Source organism: Ambystoma mexicanum, chromosome 8 (assembly GCF_040938575.1).
Source record: "Ambystoma mexicanum isolate Mex_15411 chromosome 8, UKY_AmexF1_1, whole genome shotgun sequence".
NCBI classification, from domain to species: Eukaryota; Metazoa; Chordata; class Amphibia; order Caudata; family Ambystomatidae; genus Ambystoma; species Ambystoma mexicanum.
In genome coordinates this window covers 1388206904-1388225023 of record NC_090929.1, presented here as the reverse complement: position 1 = coordinate 1388225023, position 18120 = coordinate 1388206904, and the positions used below count along the sequence as shown (strand labels likewise).

The 18120-nt window shown below is 45.5% G+C and overlaps 1 protein-coding gene across 1 annotated transcript in view; it reads right to left on the bottom strand.

Moving 5' to 3' along the window:
* Positions 1–4168: 4168 nt before the first annotated feature.
* Positions 4169–18120, bottom strand: part of CPN1 (carboxypeptidase N subunit 1) — a 391203-nt gene continuing 377251 nt past the window's right edge. The window contains exon 9 of the mRNA XM_069611516.1: positions 4169–4533. Coding sequence (XP_069467617.1) covers positions 4402–4533 — 132 coding nt within the window. The 3' untranslated portion in view covers positions 4169–4401. The remainder of the gene's footprint in view (positions 4534–18120) is intronic.

The window sequence follows — 18120 nt, the reverse complement described above, 5'->3', positions numbered from 1 at the left end:
TACATTTAGTAAGATACCTGCCTTAGCCTATTTTCCAGTGATGACTACCAACCATGTGAATCCTTATGTAGAAGTTGTTGCTTCAGGGGAAGAACAGGTGCCGATAATTAAACTATGATATGGCGCCCTATTAATAAAATAAAACAAGTAAATGGGAGAAAAACTCAATTTTAACAAGAAAGAACAAAAACTCCAAAATTGGAATGCCTGTCCCCAACTCATACATGGGCTTTGGGGAACAGGGTGAGAGCGACAGGTGGACGGGCAAAAGGAAGGTGTAGAAACAGGTTCCAGGAAAAATAGGGATGATGTAGCCTCAAGGAACCCTAAACTACAGCTCAGGAAATGACTCCTGAAATATTATTCGAATGCAGTGGTCTCAATCTGTGGGGCAGGCCCCCTAGGGGGATTAGGAGGATGCCCGCAGCGCGGGTTAGGAGGGGTGGTCAGCAAGGCTCTTTAAAAAGGGATAACGGTACTCATTATCCCTTGTGCTTGCCTGCGTCTACTCACTTGTCTATGTTCTTTGACCACTGCTATTGTTCCACAAGCATTCTCTTGCACATCCTCTTCCTAACCAACCACTCCCTACTCTTCACCTGGGGGATTCCATATACTCCCTTTTATTGTTCACCCACTGTTTCGCTCTCTCTATTCACACCGTATCCCATCCTCCTCCCCTCTCTGCAAAGACACTCTGGTGACGCAACCTATGCTGACTTCAACCTTGTCAATATCTCTCATTTCTCTCAAGGAGTATGAACTCTTGCCTCCACTTACTCCTCCCCAACTGTACCCACACACTCTCGAATTACCAATCTCTCTTTAACAAAACATCCTTTCTTACTGACCATTATTACTTCCACAACTCACATCCTTTCTGTGATAATTGACGCTGAAACATGAATGCTTTCACATGACGCTGACACTGTTGCAGCCTTGTACACAGATTCTGATACCTTTTTCCACTACCCTCGCTGTTCTAGGAAAGGCGGTGCCAATGGCTTTATCATTATCAAAGCCACCCACCTGCCCTGTGGCGTACGCCTGTCTTTCTCCCCACATCTTTCAAATACACTGATGCTCAACTTCTTGCACCAATCCCTCCTACTAATCAACCGCTCCTTACAGGATTGTGACCTTCGCATATTTGTTCCCACTAAAGCCCCAATCATGCTCATGGGTAATTTCTAACACCCCAATATGCCAAAAGCCTACGAAGTCCAAATGGTTTCTCGATCTGTGATCATTCTCTGGTCGCTCTTCATTACCTGCAACCCACACACGTGGGAACTGACTTCTTCTCATCCTCTTCCTCTCGTTGATGCCTCTACCCCTCCATGTACTGCTCTTCACCTGACCACTTTCTTCTACATTTTGCTCTGTCAGTTCTTCATCCACTCTCCTTCTAAAATCATTGCAAGAGCTAAAATACCTGCCAGGCTCTAATATCTAGACCAAGTCCTGTGTTCCCTTGTAGCTCTCTCTCCATTTCATGCCGACTTAATTTAAATGGCAGCTCTGGTGTTCATTTTGGCAATGATATCTCCCTTTGAGCACTGTTAGCCCGCACACACCTCCCCCGCCTCTGGCCCAAATGCTAAAGCATAGATCCTCTTAGCCAACCAATAACTGAGGACAACTACATGACCCAACATACACCAGTGGTGTGAACCCCAGCCTGTTCCACTCATTGAATCCTACAAGGAATCCCTCCTTTCTCTCACAATTGCTCTGGAGTCAGCCAAGAGCAACTATTATACTGACCTCATTTCCTCTCTCTGATCTCATTCACGCAAATTATTCATGACCCTCCAGTCCATTGATGCCCTCCTTGACTTCCTTTGTGATCCTCAACTCTCCACCAGGGATCCGCGACCTGCGGCTCTCCGGCGCTTTTGGCTTTGACTCCCATGATCTTACACCATTGCCTGTGTTGGCTGGCGCTGATGGGATTTGTAGTCACAAACATCTGGTGAATCCCAGGTTGAAGACCACTGCATCTAAAAATTGTCTCTGGTGCTGGACTCCATGTCTGCCCTCCTCTATCTCTCTCTCTCTCTCTCTTTCCTCTCTCTCTGTCCTCTCTCTCTCTCTCTCTCTCTCTCTCCTTGGCTCTTACATGTATCCACCATCCTCACTCTCACCCTCTACTCACCATTGGACTTCACACCCACCACCCCAGCTGAGTGGGCACCTATCCCCCAAGCTTCCATCTCCTCCTCTTCTCCTTTTCGCTCACATGAATCAGAAACAGTGACGAAGAGAGGACCCCTGAGCTGCTTCTACCTTTCTCCACAGTTCATCATTTCACTTTACTCTGGTATCTTGCCAGCCTGTTTCTAGGTGGCCACCACTATACCCATTTTGAAGAAACCCGCCGCTGACCCACAATCCCAGACTCCCTCAAGACCAGCACATCCAGTAACCCCCTCCAATCATGATTCCACAGCAGAAACTCTTCGGAGACAACACTCACCCATGTCTGAAACTCCCTCACTATGGTCATCGCTGCCATCTGTCATCTACTGTACTTGCTAGGACAAATTATTTTTTCCTTCTTGCCCAAAACAACATCAACACATATTGCCATGATAGCGGCCCCAATATATCCCACAAATGTGGCTGATAACGCTGTGTGAGGCGCTTTCTAGTATTTTGCCACTAGGTGTCTCCTTGTCATACAACACGGGTAATTAAACAGAGGGCATTGTATCTGCACATGCATGCTCCGTCGACAATGTGCTTGGGGGACCTGGGCTGAAAGTGGAATCATATGTGCACAAGCATTCATTATTGTCAGCGCGATGGTGGACATGGGGTTAAAACGCTCGCCTGAGAAGCAAGCAGCCCATGGAGCTGTGGATTCGATCCTACCTACCAGTGATCTCATATTTGCAATCCCTCCCATTATTTATGATAACAAATATTTGTACAATATAATCAGCTTCTTCCTTTTTAGTACCACCCTATTATTTTTCAGAGGTGATTTGCCAAGATCTTTCTTTTCTAGTGGCACTTGTAGTGTGGTGTCTATAATGAGGACATTATGTGTACTACAGTATTTGTTGATGGCCAAGCAAATGGAATGGGCATGTTGGCATTTATGACACTATAGGTTTAGGATGATAAAAGGGCATTTATACTGGCTCCTTTTTGTGCCTGCACTTATAATATAATGGCAATATCTACGCATTTGAGGCTGGGGTGATTACAGTTCTATGTCATACGGGTTCCATGTAACAATATCCCATTAAAAATGTTGCCATCTAAAAATGTGCCGAAAAATTGCTGTTTTTTGCTCAGACATTATTACATGGAACATCCGGGGGACACCCCCACAACTCCTGCTCCCCCGTCCCTATATATGTGGTCACCTATATAATGTCACCACAAACTAACTAGGGTGACCAGATTTCAAAACAAAAAACTGGGACGGCCAACATCAAAAAAGAGGGACTACCCCATCGCAGCCCACCAATTACCGCCCCTCCCCCAACCCGCCCCCACAACCACCCCCAACCATATTTCCAGCACTTCTCCTTTCTATAAACTGTATATAATCTCATTTGTGCAGTTTTGTCTGTGAATCGTGGCATGTTAATGCAAAACTAGCGTGAGCTCTAATTGATATTACATGGCTTGCTGTGCAATAATTTCCAAGCCAGTTTCTGTGGCACAGTCAGCAAGTGTTCTGATTTGTACCTGAGAGGTTGGGGGTTTGAGCCAAACCTCCAACTTCAAAATTCTGAAAGTGTTGTGAAAAAATAATTAAGGTTTTAATTACCGTAGCCCCCCAAACATGCAAACCCCGGACGGGGGACCCCGGGACAGAGGGTGATTTCCCCGGACAATCCCGGGAAAACCTGGACGTCTGGTCACCCTACCACAAACATATCCCAGTGACATTATGTACGGCGGCCATTATTCCCTGATACCGTCATACGTGGCTGCCTCTGGCATACAATGGCAGCCCCTGGGCACATTTGGCTTTATCAGGGCTTATGATGAATGTAGCTTGTCACAAGAAGCGGCAAGTGGCATTCATGTAAGACTGACCCTATTGGCAGCGTGAGTGAACACACAGTTCTATAGACAGTTAACTCTGCTGAAATAATTAAAAAAAGAGAGACCGAGGCAGACATGCAATGACATTGCATCACTGAGATAATCAACAAAAGAAACATTTATTTTTATATTGATGTGCTATTTCTCTCAAATCAGAATTCTTAAATATGATACATATAAGAAAATAGGATTCATCTTTATTAACAGCAGGTTTCCTTGACTTGATTCTGAACATGCTTTATTTCTTGGCTGCACGCTGGGTTCTTCTCAGCCCACTTCTGGGGTTGTCCCTGAGGTTCTTCAGGACTTGTTGGTCCTTATCAGAACACACCCCTACCTCTCGGGGGCCTTCTTGGCAGCTCTCGGGGTTACCTTTTTAGAATTTCCTTTGGAATTGAGTTTGTTGAGTGGGATCTTCTCCGACCTTGAGTCCGCTGATTGGCTTGGGTAGAGCATAAAATCTTGCTACAAATGAAAATAAATTCAAATAGAATCATAAGCATTCTGCTATTTGTAATTCCTACAATGTAAAAAGCCCCCAGACATATCTAATTATGATTTCCTTTTTCTGTTGTGGGAGCCAATACCAAAGATGATTTAAAATGTAAGCTTACATCCCTGACTTGCAAAAAGAATACACTTTTGTAAATATTCTATCACATTTTATTTATTAATCAACCTGTGTTTATTAATTGATCATGTTTCCTGTGCCTTTCTTCTGATTACATATATGGTAAATGGTATGTGTGTGTATGTATAGGAACATAGTGACAAGTCTCTTGTCAGATTCTGGTGAGGGCAGGGGCAGTGACCAAGGGATTGAGTAACTCCCTCATGCCGGTTTGGGGTGGAGCCGCTGGTCACGCTCCCTTGCGCCCTGTTCTTTGGCAGTATACTCACAAGGAAAACCCATGCTCCATTAATTTCCCTGCAGTAGCCTTCTTCTGCGGAGGTATACACCAAAACCTAAGAGCACTTAGCAGCCGGTCCCTGAACCAAAGCTGATGCCCCACTGTAGAACACACCAAACGTGTGTGTGCCACTGCTGGAGTCTCACTCCGATTGCAAATCCAGCCCCAATTCCCCATGGCACAGGGGTCTCGAACTCGAGTGTACCAAAGAGGCAGATGCTAATTTTCTACACAGTTCACCAGAGAGCCCAGTCCCTACCATAGATGCAGTCAACAATCTACCCTTATGAAAGTCCATGAACCCACACTTCTGTGAACCCACACAGGGAAAAGAGTCAAAAAAAGAGAACACACTCACCAGCACACCAATTCTAGCCTTATACAAAATTTCTAGGGGGCTCACTGGTCCTGTTAAGAGCCAGGCCAGCACGCAAACCAAAATATTAAATCTGGGGCCTCGTCATGGGATGATCAATCATATCCCCTCGCCACACCCATCAAACAGGTGCATACCCTCACCAAGGGCTGAGCTCAGAGGCGAGGGATTGCTGTCATATCTAATGCCAAGACCCCAGTCAGTGGTTGTGGGAGTTTGTAGAAACCATTTGTGGCAGGCAGTTGGTGAGTGATGGCGAGTGATACAAGGACTGGGGGTGATAGTTGGAAATGCTGTTAAAATCGAGAGGTGGGCTAGGAGAAGGTTTGGGAACATCAGGAGGTGGCTGGAGGAGTTAAGGAGGAGGTTGAAAATCAACAGGAAAAAGTTCAGAATTATCAGGGCGTGACCGGAGGAGCTAAGGGAAAGGTTGAAGCGTAACAGGAAGAGGTTGAGCCATATCAGGAGCTGGTTGAAGAAATGTGAAAGGACGTTGGAGAGCACAAGGAAGAGGTTGTGAATTATTATCAAGGGATTGGAGTAACTGAAGAGTAGTTGAGGTAACATCAGGAGGTGGTCATAGGGAGGATGTTGAAGAACATCGGGGGGGGGGGCAACAGAGAAGCAGGTAGAAGGTTGGAGACCCTCAGAGGAGGTGGAGTTGAGAAAACAAATAGGCAGTTCAGGAAGGAGCTAGGCGTCCTAGTTGGTCCAGGACAGGAGGTAGAAGCAGGAGGAGGGACGAGATCAAGGCAGGACCTGCTCTATGACCTGCCTACACCTGCAGTGGTGGTGTGGAAAGGGGGGAAATATGACAACAATAAACAACTCCAGAGTGTACAGCTCCCTGCCAAAAAAGAGCTGCACTGCTCAGAATGTGTCAAACAATGTGCCTCATACACTTCCACGATTCATTTAATCTTTGGGCACTAATACATTATATTTTACTAAAAGACACAGATCTTCCCAACAAGAGCATAACCGCAGGTTACTAACATGTTGTCTCATCCCTCCATGTGCTCATAGTATATATGTAGAGAGGAGTGACTTATCCCACTCCAAGACCATTCAGAGTGTTGATTAGAAGAGCGCCTTCCCTTCACTCCAGCAACCGGTGCTTTGTGCTTTTTCCACAATGACATATATTGTAATCAGGTTCCAAGACCTCAGCCTTGTTGGGGTCTGGGTTGGGAAGCCATTCAGCCGGACAGTCCTTCTTGGCTCAAAGAAATTGATGAGAGGTAACTAAAAAGCCATTGAAAAAGACCAGTGAGGGCTGTTTTCTTTTTAAAAAAAGGGTATAATAGAGATAATGCCTGTTTTTAGGCAGTGTTGTACTATTACGACATGAGGAAAAGACTCACACGGTCTTAAAAGTTAGCAGAAAAGATCTGGATATCCAAACCCTCTTAGACACTACGCACCAACATGAATAGTGAGATATTTGGTCATTTACCACTGCCCCATAGAAACCTCTGAAAAAGCTTATCAATCGACTGTGAAGCTTTCTTGGTAAATTTCAACGGAAGTGACTGTATAACATACAGCACTTTATGGAGGAGATTCATGTTTATAGCGTTGATTTTAGCACAAATACTTAACTGTAATCATTCCCACTTTTCTTATATCCCCTGTAATAACCTCAATCAACTTGTTCACATTAAAATTCACTGTCTTTCCAAGTCTCATACAAGGGATTTTTGCATAAGAAGTCTGCATATTACTTTGTATCGACAGTAATTCATCTCCAGTATGGATGGACATTGAAAGAGAGATCTTAACACCTTATACCTTGGACACTTTATAGTCCTTGGAGAAACTGTCTAGTGTGCGTAATAAATTGCCCTCTATTGAGGCTAATTAGACTGCTCTTGTTTCATGGTTGGATGACAATGGCCGGAATTGGTTGTTGAATTATGAGGCTTCATTGTGGCATAATCCAGTGTTACAGGGTGAGAACAGGTCTTTACACTGGCAGAGCTGGATTTTGAAGTGGGTGCTGAAGATATGAGATGTCTTACGGGATGAGCATATGGTGACATTTGTCAGTTTCAATTAGGAAGACGTGGTTTAGAGAGATATAGAACGCACAAGAGGTTGTTATTGCGTCGATTACAGTTGCTAAATGCTCCATTGGCGGATAAGCCAGATTTGTGTAGGATTTTTGATTCACCTCCGCAGATGGTCTCGACATTTCTTAGCTTGATGACTGTGAAACCCGTACATGTTGAGCGCTGGGATGATTCACGGCAGGTTTGGGTGGCGAAATTGAATTACAGTGTTTCAGCCGAACATTGGGATTGTGTGATGAGGTCGGCTTATAAAGAAAAGTTGGTTTGAATTTGAGACTGATTTATCAGAAGGTACTTGCGTGCTTATATTGGACACCTGTGCCCAGCACAAACATGGAATGTTAGATAATGATCTGTGCTGGGGTTGTGGCAAGGAGAGAGGTACATTGTTGCTTGTTGCACATGTTATGGGATTGTTCCAGAGTTCAATGTTTGTGGAAAGATGTGTTAGACAGATTGGATCTGATAATGAATGTGCCCGCGACTAGATCACTTATGCCGGCTATTCTGTTATCTAGAACGGACAGGTGTCTGCTGGTTCGCAGTCATAATCGGTGGATTGATAGATCACTAATGGTGGCAATTAAGCATATATTGAAGGCCTGGAAGACGAGGAAGAGATTAATGAGTTACAGATGTTATCTAGTTTTGATAAGGTTGGGTTTTCTAGACAAAACAGGACTGAGGCGTATCGGGAATTGTGGGCAACTTTTAATGACTTGTATGGTTAGATTTGGGCTCGGTGTATACACTGAGTTATGAAATAGAAGACGTTGGGTTGTGTATGTGTGTATGAGTGTGTGTATGTCTGTTAGAATATGTGTCTTTGTTTCTTATGTTCAGGTTCGATTTAGCTTGGAATGAACTGCTGTGACTGCATTGCTCCTTTGTGAAATGATATCTGATATTACTGTAGTGTGTATTCTATTCATTGGGATTACTAATTCTTGATTTGCAGATTTCAGTTGTAAAATATGGATTTTGTTCACAGTTTATTCCTGATTGTTTAAAAAAAGTTAGCAGACAAAAATATGTAATAAGCCTAATTAAGGAATAATTTGTCTAAGTCCTATGTTTATCCCCTTTATTGAGAAGAAAAACCTAAAAAAAACATTAATCCTGCCTCGAAGCAACAGTACAGCCTCTAAATGCAGTAATACACAAGGGTAAGCAAAGTGACATGGGGGTGGGGAGAGGGGTCAGGGTCAAAATCCCTACCAGGGGGAAAAACATCCGGCAGATAAAACTGTGAGTTCTTAGTAATTCATCTTACCGCTGTCATAAAACCACACCAGCAGATTTTGAGCAAGATGGCCTGGCAGCCCCACTATTGAGGAAAAGTAAGTGTTCGGGAGAATTCTCATTTCTGTGCTAATTCCCTTCAACCTTAGAGGCCCCCGTCTCTTTTGCTGGACTTAGGACTTGTTCATTTTAACTCCCAAGTGAGTGGGACCTTTTTCTCACTTTCTCGTTTGTTTTTCCCTGATTTGGATTTTATGTTTTCACTGTTCTTGGCGTCTGACAAACTCCATAGGCATCTGCTTTTTGTATAGTGACACACAGCACCTTCAGTGCAGTGTCATTGTGAAATCCTCTGGATTTTCTTTAAGGTTTAAATACCTTTTCTTGGGTGAACTACTGTTCCCAAGAATAGTAAGGTGAAATCAAACTCACTTACCTTTTCTCTTTGTAGGTCCAGCACACACCATCTTATGTGGAGTGCTGGGGGGTTACCTAGTAGCCCTTATCCTACTTTCTCGTGTAACATTTTTTGTTATCCTCACTACTTTAAACGGCTGATGGCAGTGGTATACCTTTTACTACCAGTGTGCATTTCTACCTCAGGCTGAACCCTCAGCTGCAGTACAGCACCCATGGGTGTCCATTTTGTCAAAATGGCCCCTGTCTTCTTTTTTCACCACTTTCTGTTTGTGAGGTCTTTCTTGGCTTTTACTCTGTGTGTTCAGACATGTTTGAGCCCTTTGTGTGTTTTCCTTTGGCAGCCCTGAAGCCTGCCCCTGGCTCCAGTGTGTTTGGAAGGCCAGGAAGTGAGTGAGGGTCCCGAAACTCCCCTGTCCTTTGTCTCTAGGAGTGCCTGAACGAAACCAGTACTGATTGGGCGGCTGGCTGTCCTGAAAGGACAGCTACCCTGCTGTGTGATTGACAGCCTAGGCTGTGAATGAATGGGAACCTTGCTTAAAAGGCAAGGGTTTTGGGATTAGAGGCAGAGTCGCCCACTGGAAGAAACATCTGAAGCAGAAATCGTGAAGGAAATCCTGCTGAAACCTCCTGGACCTCGAAGTACCGGTGAAGCCCTTCTGCTGTGCTGACCTCCTTTTTCGTATCGACAGAAAAGCTCCGGACGGGGTGACTTCATCCCTTGGCTTAGTGGGATCAACTAACCACGAGACGAACTACACTTTGGTGCAATCCCAACTTGCTGTGCCTCTCCGTTGCTGCAGAAGCCCAATGCCAGGGGTCGAGTGTCCATAACCGAGTGCAACATTTGCCGCAGAACGAATGGAGCAAAAAGCTACAGGAGCCTCCTAAGGACACTCCAGAAGCAGGAAATCTCGATCCAGAGTCCCCTCGCCAGAATCCAGGACCGAGGGCGCAAGGAAAGTCCAACTGGAGATATTTGTTCTGCATCAGTGCTGTTAGCAAAGCGATGAAACCGCGAAGTGCAGCTGAAACAAAGAGAGCCTGTAGCTGCCGACGACCTTCATTGAGTATTGCCGCAGGAGCCCTCCAGATGTCCTCCCTCTGGTCCCCACGACCTTGGATCAGGAACCAGGGTCTGTTTGGCTGTAGCAAGATGTTATCCGGCTGGACCACTTTTTATTTAACCCGAGGTACTGTTTGGGCTTGGGGTACTTACCTTATTGCCTTTACCCGTGCTTTCTCACTTGAGAATTGCATTGCCTTACATTTTCTGAGTTGATTTTAGCTCCCTTTGCACAGGCTTATCAGCTTGTGTGCCTTTGGTGATTTTTTTTGAACTCTCTGACTTTGTGAAAGACATTTATCCAAGCAGTGCATCAAAAATATATACTTTGTCCAAATTAACTTTGGCTGTACTGGCTCCCTAAAGGCAACCTTCGGAATCCATTGACTTTGGCATTGCTTGTCCCTCATAGGTTGTAATTTGTTGAACATTCTTACTGCTGGGAAAAATTTCATTGGAGGATTCCAATTGTCTTTACTTTTTAAGAAAGTATGTTCTAAACTTTCTATTTTTCCTTAACCCTTCCTTTCTGAAACTCAGAGTCTAGAGAGTATATTGGTGTTATATATAAATGCAATACTATCCTTGTTATTGAAGTCACTTCAGGGTGTAGGAGAAATGTATTAGCATATACAAAGAGTATTCACCATCTTTATTGATTGTTGAAAAGTTATTCCAAAGTTTGCTTAACTGTTACAAACAATTGCCTTTTTAAAGAATGCTTTACTAAAACGTGATGTGTAAATAAATACATATTTATGGAGTGTTCATTTTCTTCACACTATCCTTAGTGGAGCTGCTGGAGTCTTTTTTCAATATCTTTACTTTGGAGGCAGACCTTAAACCATAAAATACACTCCTACAGCAGAGCGCAGTGGAGTGCTGCAGGAGTGTTCATTGTGTTCACACTATGCTTGCTGGAGCTGCTGGAGTCTTTTTTCAGTATCCTTACTCTTGAGGAAGACCTTCAACCATAAAATACACTCCTACAGTGGAGCGCAGCAGAGTGCTGCAGGAGCGTTCATTGTGTTTACACTATCCTTGCTGGAGCTGCTGAAGTCTTTTTTCAGTATCTTTATTTTGGAGGCGGAACCTCAACCATAAAATAAACTCCTACAGGGGAGCGCAGCAGAGTGCTACAGGAGTGTTCATTGTGTTCACACTATCCTTGCTGGAGATGCCGGAGTCTTTTTTCAGTATCTTTACTTTGGAGGCTGACCTTCACCCATAAAATACACTCTTACAGCAGAGTGCTGCAGAAGTGCATGTTCAACTGTGCGCATGTTGTTGATACCATGTAACGGACTAAGACTTAAACCGCAACCTTGTATTACTGTACCCAATAATACATACTATGCCTAAGTGAATATTCTGTAACCGCGCCACGATGCCCCAGGGCCGCTGTGCACGTTATAAATGCAAATAAATAAATAAAATACATAAATAAGTGTTCATTGTGTTCACTGGTGTAAACTGTTTGAGCTGATCATCCGGATCTAACTCCAGCTAGAGCTCCCATCACCGCCTACCGCTCAGGTACATCGCTTTTCAGACTCTTAGTGCTCCTTGTGCGGTGTTATTCCATGTCGGCCATGTGAGCTTGCGAGTGAATGTGGATTAAGTGTCCAAACAACTTAGTCTGCCTTTTGCCTTATGCCGGTGTCTGTTGAGAGCCTGGTACTCTCTTTGAGCCGTGTGGCATGCAACTTTGTGATTCCGCAACTCAGTAATTCTATTCTGAAGCGACCCAGTTTGTGCAAACTGTATGGTTAGCCCACGCTGATTTTGTGAATTACCCGTTCATTGCCTCCGCAAAACTAAGACTCCCTTAAACCTGCTAAAGTGCTTGTGGGTCAATTGACTGTAGCTAGCCCCGAGAGTGTTTGTAAAACTATACATTGTCGGAGTCTGGCTAAAGCATGAGACTCTTGCTGAGCCGTGCAAGGAGTTTTTTTCACAGACTTACTATTGGGAGTGACCACACGCCCCCACACTATCTGCACTTTGGCAATCGTGGGTGCTCCATCGCAAATTGTGTTCTTTAGATTTTTCCTGAATCCCTTGATATGACTAGAGCTTCATTAAATTCTTCTGAGTTCTGGAAATATTTCCTGTGAAGGCGTTTATCCATTGGAACAGTGCGGGTGACTGCGGAGGCTGAATCCTCTCTTTGAGCCATGCACTGTTCCCTAATACAGCTTAAAACAATTAAATTCCTCCGAGTTCTGGAACTGTTTCCTGCAAGATTTTTCCTGAATCCCTTGATATGACTAGAGCTTCATTAAATTCTTCTGAGTTCTGGATATATTTCCTGTGAAGGCGTTTATCCATTGGAACAGTGCGGGTGACTGCGGAGGGTGAATCCTCTCTTTGAGCCATGCTCTGTTCCCTAATACAGCTTACAACAATTAAATTCATCCGAGTTCTGGAACTGTTTCCTGCGAAGGCAGTTATCCATTGGAACAGTGCGTGTGACTGCAGAGGGTGAATACAGTCTTTGATCGACGCTCTGTTGCCAATTACAGCTCTGCTTTGTTCGATAACCTGGTAGCCTGGTGTTGTGTATTCGAGAAAGTGACTGCTGGGTGTCTTCCCCTTTGAACTGTGCTTGTTATCAAGTTGATAGTGTGATCTTCAGTGGTGACTGCAGAGAGTCTTAGCTTTCAATCTGACTCTCTTTGAGCCCCTCAGGTCACCTTCATTCTTGGTCTGCCTTTACTCCAGGCAAAGTAGAGAGTCTGCTGTTCCCTATTTTGTGTTTTTTCTCGTTTTGGGTGCCTTATTGCCAATTGCAATCTCAAGCAGATATCGAAGGGAAAAAAACTATTGTTGAAATTAATATATGTGCAAACCAATCACTGGAATGTCAGGTGTCTAATGATGTAGACTTGTGTGATAAGAAGGAAGCTGGTGTCGTAGCAGCACTATACCACAATCTAGAGACACCCAATTCCCCAATATTTTTTATTGCTACCACAAAGGCCCGCCCACTTCAACCCACTTTAAAGGGGCACAAAAAGAAAGGCGTGAGAACCTTTACAGATGGGCGGGAAGGCACCCCATACTCCCCTTTTCTGATTGCTGGCCAATGTATCCTGGACTTCTTCCCAAGATTAATTGGGACAATCACAGAAATCAAAGCCACTGCTTCGATTAAGAAAACTGCCACAATTGACTGCACCCACATGCGTAGTCTAAATGTCTTGCATTTGATAGAATTCGTAGACTCTGTGTTTCAACCTTTGGCTTGTGTGAATGCTGAGAATGGTACCCAACAAACCTGCGATTCATCACGCATTGGCTCACCTACAGAACTCACCGGTTTCATCTCCCAAGATAAGCACAGACGTCACTCAATATCATCCCCAGATTAATCTAAGCAATCTAGTGATGGTGTAATTCATCACACATTAAGAGAGGCAGATGATTGCATAAAATTTTCCTCCCCTAGCCATCTTGCCTAAACATGGTGCTTAGTTTATTTGTCAAACTATACGACACTATCTGGGAGGAGGTAAAAGTTCACTCAACAATGCTTACCACCCTATACACAAAGGCTGAGGACTTAGAAGTGTGTGTTGGCCGCTTGGCAGCTAATAATATCGCAGACATCAAACTTCCCGTTCCACTACCTGCACTGATCGGTATTCCAGTTGATAAAGACACCATAGAGGTATGTGTAGATGAAGTACCTCTGACCACTAGTGTCACTCAGGTTAAAAAATGTGGAGATGGGGTAACTGAGTATGTGGTCATTTTAGAAATGTCTGATAGTCCCCAACTCCCACATACTGATTCACACATCCAACAAAGTGCCCCCACTGATTGCCCCGCTGACAGAGGTGCGAAAAGGAAAAAAAAACAACTGAATCAAACACTTAGGACCACTGTTGACAGTGGTACAAGAAGAGAGTGCTTCTGACCTTCAATTGAGTACACCTACATTTTCTAGCCGTGCTTCTCACACTGTTACACCAAATCCTAGTCACACCCTTCAATCAAAATTGCTCTTAGATCTGAGTGAACCCACTAAATTGTGCAAAAGTGAACCAGATGGGCTTAAAACAGAGGATGGAGGTTTAGTGACAGATCAGCCTATCACACGATCAGTGACTTTACTGCCCAACATTCTTAGCATGGATGCATGTGTTCAGAGTATACCACATCCTGAATGCAGGAAATCCTTGCCCGAGGCTACCATGTGCTTGCCAACCGACAAACTATGAATACCTGATAGAGGTCGCATCTACACTCAAAATATAGCTATCCCTTCTACGGCAGCGTCCTCTATCTCAGAGCCTGTATATGCCTTTGCAGACACAAACAGGTACCTCCCTCTAGCACTCCTTTTGTAGACACATCCCACAATATGGAAAACCAACATACTAAAGATATCTCAAATGGGTGTGAGTGTGTCAATAAGGTGCTTATAGATGGCTCTAGTTGTGGTAAGCCCAATAATGGTGTGTTTGAACTACATCCCCTGTCCCAAGGCAAAACTATCTGCAAGGCTAATCAAGCTCAGTGTTTTCCCACTCATATTCTTGAACTAAGACCCAAACTATTGCCAAATCAACTCTGTGTGCCACCTTTAGAGTGTTTGGCTAATCCTGTTGTGGGTAACGATAAGCACACTAATCTTGGGGCTTTACTCGATAAACTTTACATCCATTCTGAGAGATACCCTTTGACAATTAATAATAGCGTTAGAGTCATTCACGACAGGAAGCACCCTCTTTCCACCTCAACCTCTGGGCATAGATGTGATGGTGCCTATTGTTATTCGAGGTCTACAAAGGATATGTCCCTGCTGAAAATAACCAACAAACTGTCCCAACTCTAGTTCCCCCCCTGCCAGGCGCAGGCATCCAACTCCAAACCCGTGTTAATAATGTCCACGGCAGACATCCCCAGACCCACACAATGAAGATGTCAACCTTCCGAGCCTCAACACATTGTATTTCTGTCTAGTACATTGGGTGCCTATATACAGATATGTCTCAATCGGAAGATTATTTGATTAATACTAGCGGAAGTACCCACTCTGAATGCTATATCTTCTGCTGACATTGAGAGGGTTGCATTCCCTGAAATGTGTACACCTCCACTTTCGATCTAAATTGGTGCTCGATTTACTTTTGGCTGAAACAGGCTCACTGATATGATATGATATGATATGGCATTTGTAACGCGCCTATACACAAGTGTTTCAAGGCGCGACGAGGCAGGGGGGGGAACAAGGGGAAACAGACAACGATCCTACTAGGCCAGGTGTCATTCAGATCGCGCAAGTGCAAGGGTAGAGGGGACTGGGAAAAGTGCAAGGGGAAGGGGAGAGGGGGAAAAGTGCTCTACATGGTTAGTAGAATACAAGATAAATAATAGGGCCAGCTGGTGGCAAGTGCAAGGAAAGTGCAGTACATGGTTAGTAGAATACAAGATAAATAATAGGGCCAGCTGGTGGCAAGTGCAGGAGAGTGCAATACATGGTTAGTAGAATACAAGATAAATAATAGGGCCAGCTGGTGGCAATTGCAAGGTAAGTGCTGGCAGAAGGGGCTGTAGGATACAGAGACAGTCCCGTAGTGCAGGTAGGCAGTGCAGGGAAGAGTGGCTGGGCCAAGGACCGAGATCGGTGAGTGGCCCAGTAGCAGATTCAGTGCAGGTTCAGTGATTGTAGCAGGGGAGAGAGGGAGAGAAAGCGGAGGCAAAGAGGAGGTTTTGAGGTGCTTCCGGAACCAGAGATGGTTCTCCTCAAGTTTTATGGAGGCAGGAAGGCTGTTCCAGAGGGAGGCCCCTGCTGCGGAGAGAGATCTACCCCCAGCTCGTTGCTTGGAGAAGCGGCTGACCCTGGGGTAGTTGGAGGTGGATGAGCGAAGAGCTCGAGAAGGAAGATATTTCGGAAGAGAGAGTTGAAGGTATTTTGGCCTAAGGCCCCAGAAGGCCTTGTGGACAATGCAGAGGGTTTTGAACTTAATCCTCGCAGCCACTGATAGTGTAGTGATTTCCGTCCTGGAGAGATACGGTCCCTGGGCTTGAGGCAAAGGACAAGTCTCGCAGTCCTGTTCTGGATGAGTTGCAGCAAAGGGCGGAGAGTAGAGGCAGGAAGATTTAGATAGAGGCTGTTACAGTAGTCCAGCTTCGAGAGAACCAGGGCTCTGGAGACAGTGAGCTTCTGGGGGAAGGAGAGGAAAGGAAGGATACCTCTGAGGAGGTGTAGCTGGTAGTGTGACTTCTTAGAGACGTCAGATATGTGAGGAGAGAAAGAGAGTGTGGAGTCGAAGATGACCCCAAGGTTTTTTGCCTTGCAGGTAGGCGCAGGAAGAGGGCCCAGGAAGAGAGCCAAGGGAGGCCGGCCAGAGAGCTGCAGGGAAGGAGGGAGTGGGTGTGCCAATAAGTAGAATCTCAGTCTTACTGGCATTAAGGCAGAGGTCGTTGGCGGCACACCATTCCTGGATAGCAGAGAGACAGTCAGAGATGAGGGAAGGGGAGGCCGAGGGTAGCCTGAAAATGAGCTGGGTATCATCCGCGTAGCACTGAAAGTTGGGACAGAGAGCGGCGATACGGTGAGCAAGAAGAGCCAGATACTGGTTGAACAGCCAGGGGGAGAGGTTAGATCCCTGTGGGACACCGCAGGTAGAGAAAAAGATGTCAGACAGGAAGGAACCCAGTTGGACCTGGGAGGGTCGATTGGAGAGGAAGGAGGTCCGCCACGCCAGAGCCTGACCAGTGATACCCAGGTTATCACGGAGACGGTTGAGCAGGATGGTGTGGTTGACAGTGTCAAAGGCAGAAGAGAGGTCGAGCAAAATGAGAACACAAGGGGTGTTAGAGTCAAGGTTAGAGAGCAGGTCCTCACGGATGTTCAGGAGAGCAGTTTCCGTGCTTCTGGCAGCTCTGAAGCCAGACTGATGGTCATGAAGACTACCAACAGATTCAGCATGGAGATTAAGCTGGGAGATGGCCAGTTTCTCCAGGAGCTTGCCCAGGAAGGGAGTGATAGAGATTGGGCGATAGTTAGCTGGGCAGGAGGGGTCGGAAGAGGGTTTCTTAAGAAGGGGGTGCACAAGGGAGTGCTTGAGGGGGGATGGGAAGACTCCAGAGGCGAAGGAGTGATTGCAGAAGTCAGCCAGGGCAGGGGCCAGGGAGTCGATGTGGTCCTTGATAGTTTTGGAGGAACAGGGGTGGACCTGTTTTGACGAGACTTTCATAGATCGGACTTGTCTCGAAACCTCGTCAGCAGAAAAAAGTGGAAAGGCAGAGAAGGAGGGAGGAGGGGTGGCTGCAGAAGGGCCAGAGGGAGAGCAAGGAATAGAGGGGGGGAGGTGATAGGAGGAGAGTGAGGACAGGATGTCCTGAGTTTTTGAAATGAAGTGAGAGGCCAGTGCCGTGCAGAGGGCCTGGGAGGGGACAGGAGAGGTGGAGACTGCAGCAGGGTTGGCCAGCTCCTTGCAGATTTTAAAGAGTTCGGCCGAATTGTTAGATGCCGCAGAGATGCAGGCTTGGATAAGGGCTCTCTTCTGCCGGTATTTCCTTTGGAGCAGGCGGCAGGCCAGTTTGTCAGAGGATGAACATGAAGCACGCCATTTCCTCTCTGCCACCCTGCACTTGCGTTTAAGGGTGACGAGATCTGAGTCATACCAGGAGTTACATTTGGCTTTGGGCTTCAGGCGGATACTGCAAAATTTGGGATTCTCTGCCGTTCAATGGGAGGACGAATACAAAGATGATGATAACACTTCTGGTATGGTTAATCCGTTTACCAATTATCTCAAGCGGTGGAAAGGGGAAAGTCAGCATCTAGGTGCCAGATTGGAAAGAGCCGCCACAATTCAGGGGCCTATTAAAGCCGGCAACTGGCGGCTTCAACATTGAAAACATAGAAAACTGTGAGGTAAAAGGGGAACTAAAATTCATTGCGTTCAATTACAGGGGGCACTCTCATCTCTACAGCAATTTGGCAGTTTT